This window comes from Leptonychotes weddellii, unplaced genomic scaffold (genome assembly GCF_054177405.1).
Source record: "Leptonychotes weddellii isolate Sample4059 unplaced genomic scaffold, ASM5417740v2 HiC_scaffold_11210, whole genome shotgun sequence".
In the NCBI taxonomy this organism is placed as follows: Eukaryota; Metazoa; Chordata; class Mammalia; order Carnivora; family Phocidae; genus Leptonychotes; species Leptonychotes weddellii.
The window spans coordinates 2,695-4,116 of NW_027689646.1; the positions used below are offsets into that span (position 1 = coordinate 2,695).

The 1,422-nt window shown below is 37.2% G+C and overlaps 1 protein-coding gene across 1 annotated transcript; it reads left to right on the forward strand.

The window, feature by feature from the left end:
- Positions 1-788: 788 nt before the first annotated feature.
- LOC145718146 (short coiled-coil protein-like) lies at positions 789-1,209 on the forward strand (the record flags this gene model as incomplete). The annotated part of the gene is given in 2 exon segments (XM_081809591.1): positions 789-1,014; positions 1,016-1,209. Coding segments are annotated over 2 exon segments (251 nt in total), but the record flags the coding sequence as incomplete, so codon positions are not given.
- Between the last annotated feature and the right edge of the window lie 213 nt (positions 1,210-1,422).

A 1,422-nucleotide genomic window follows, 5' to 3' on the forward strand; every position in this document is an offset into this window, starting at 1 on the left:
GCATGTTTGGGTGTCCTAATCTCCTCTTCTTATGAACACACCAATCATAAGAGATTCGGGCCCACCCCAATGAACTCATTTTAACTTTAATTATCTCTTTAAAGACCCTATCTCTAAATACAGTCATATTCTGAGGTAGTGGGGAGTTAGGATTTCAACATATGAATTTTGGAGGGCCCATAACAGAGGGTGATAATAAATAAAATAAATGTCATGACACACACAATATCCATACCACCCATACTGGTAGTTGTTGTCATGAAGAGGTGAGATTCTAACTCTTATTATGAAATCACTTTGGCGAGGGGAGCATCTGCACTTCTACCTATTATGTGGGACTGGGCAATGTTTTTTTCTACCTGAATCTTGTAAAGGCTCTTGACCCAGAGTTATATATAAATATATATACGTATATATTTAATTAACAGAAAATAGCATATATTAGCTGTAAGTTATTAGCTCATGTTTGAAAAAGTCCTCCCTGCCCTACCCACTCATGCTATTCTGTTTCCCAAATCTTGAGATGTCATTTGCATTCCTTATGATGGCTAAAGATGTGAGAAATCCTCCTATTTCCTTATCATCACCTCCCTAATCTGCTCTCTGCTACTCCCATTTTTATTGTTCCCACTCTAAACAACCTAAAATGGATAGTATACTTATCTTTGGCTACTGACGGTTTGGTAGAATCTAGTGTGCCTCAGTTCTGTGCTGGTCTGCTTCAGTTATTCCACCACAAGAGAGATGAAACTTCTTTTTTTTTTTTTCTGCCCACTTACTCCAACACAGTTCCAGGAGCTGGAACTATAGCAGTGAACCAGTCAAATTGTTGTTTTCAAGTTGGTCCAAGTGTTGGGTCCTGACGTGTCCTCCTGATCCCTTCCCCTCCTGGTGTCTCCATAGGCAAACCATTCATCAAGGATTTTGTAGCCAAGTTCTAAATGTTTGTAACCCAAGATGATGAATGCTGACATGGATGTAGTTGGTGCTAAAAAGCAGGTGGAACTGAAGGAAAAAAAAAAAAACACAACCTCTCAATCAAGTGTTGGAACTCCAACACACATCTAAAATGCTTTCTGCAAGAGTAGATGCAGTTAAGGAAGAAAGTCGGAAGCTAAAATCAGAAAATCAAGTTCATGGACAATATATAGAAAACTTCATATCATTGTCTAGTGTTTTTCAAACAACTGACACAAAAAACAAAGAAAGGTTAGGGATTCATCTTCTTTCTGTTCTATGGAATTGCTGCCAATCTTTTTTTAAAAAACTTGGATCAATTCCAAATGTTATAGTATTTTTGTTTGTGGCTTAATTGAATAGTTATGAAGATAATGTCAGATCTAGGCAAAATTAGGAGCAAAATAGACTGCCATGACATTGTGTATTACATTAGTCCATGAAAACATGCAAATATAGTGTAGG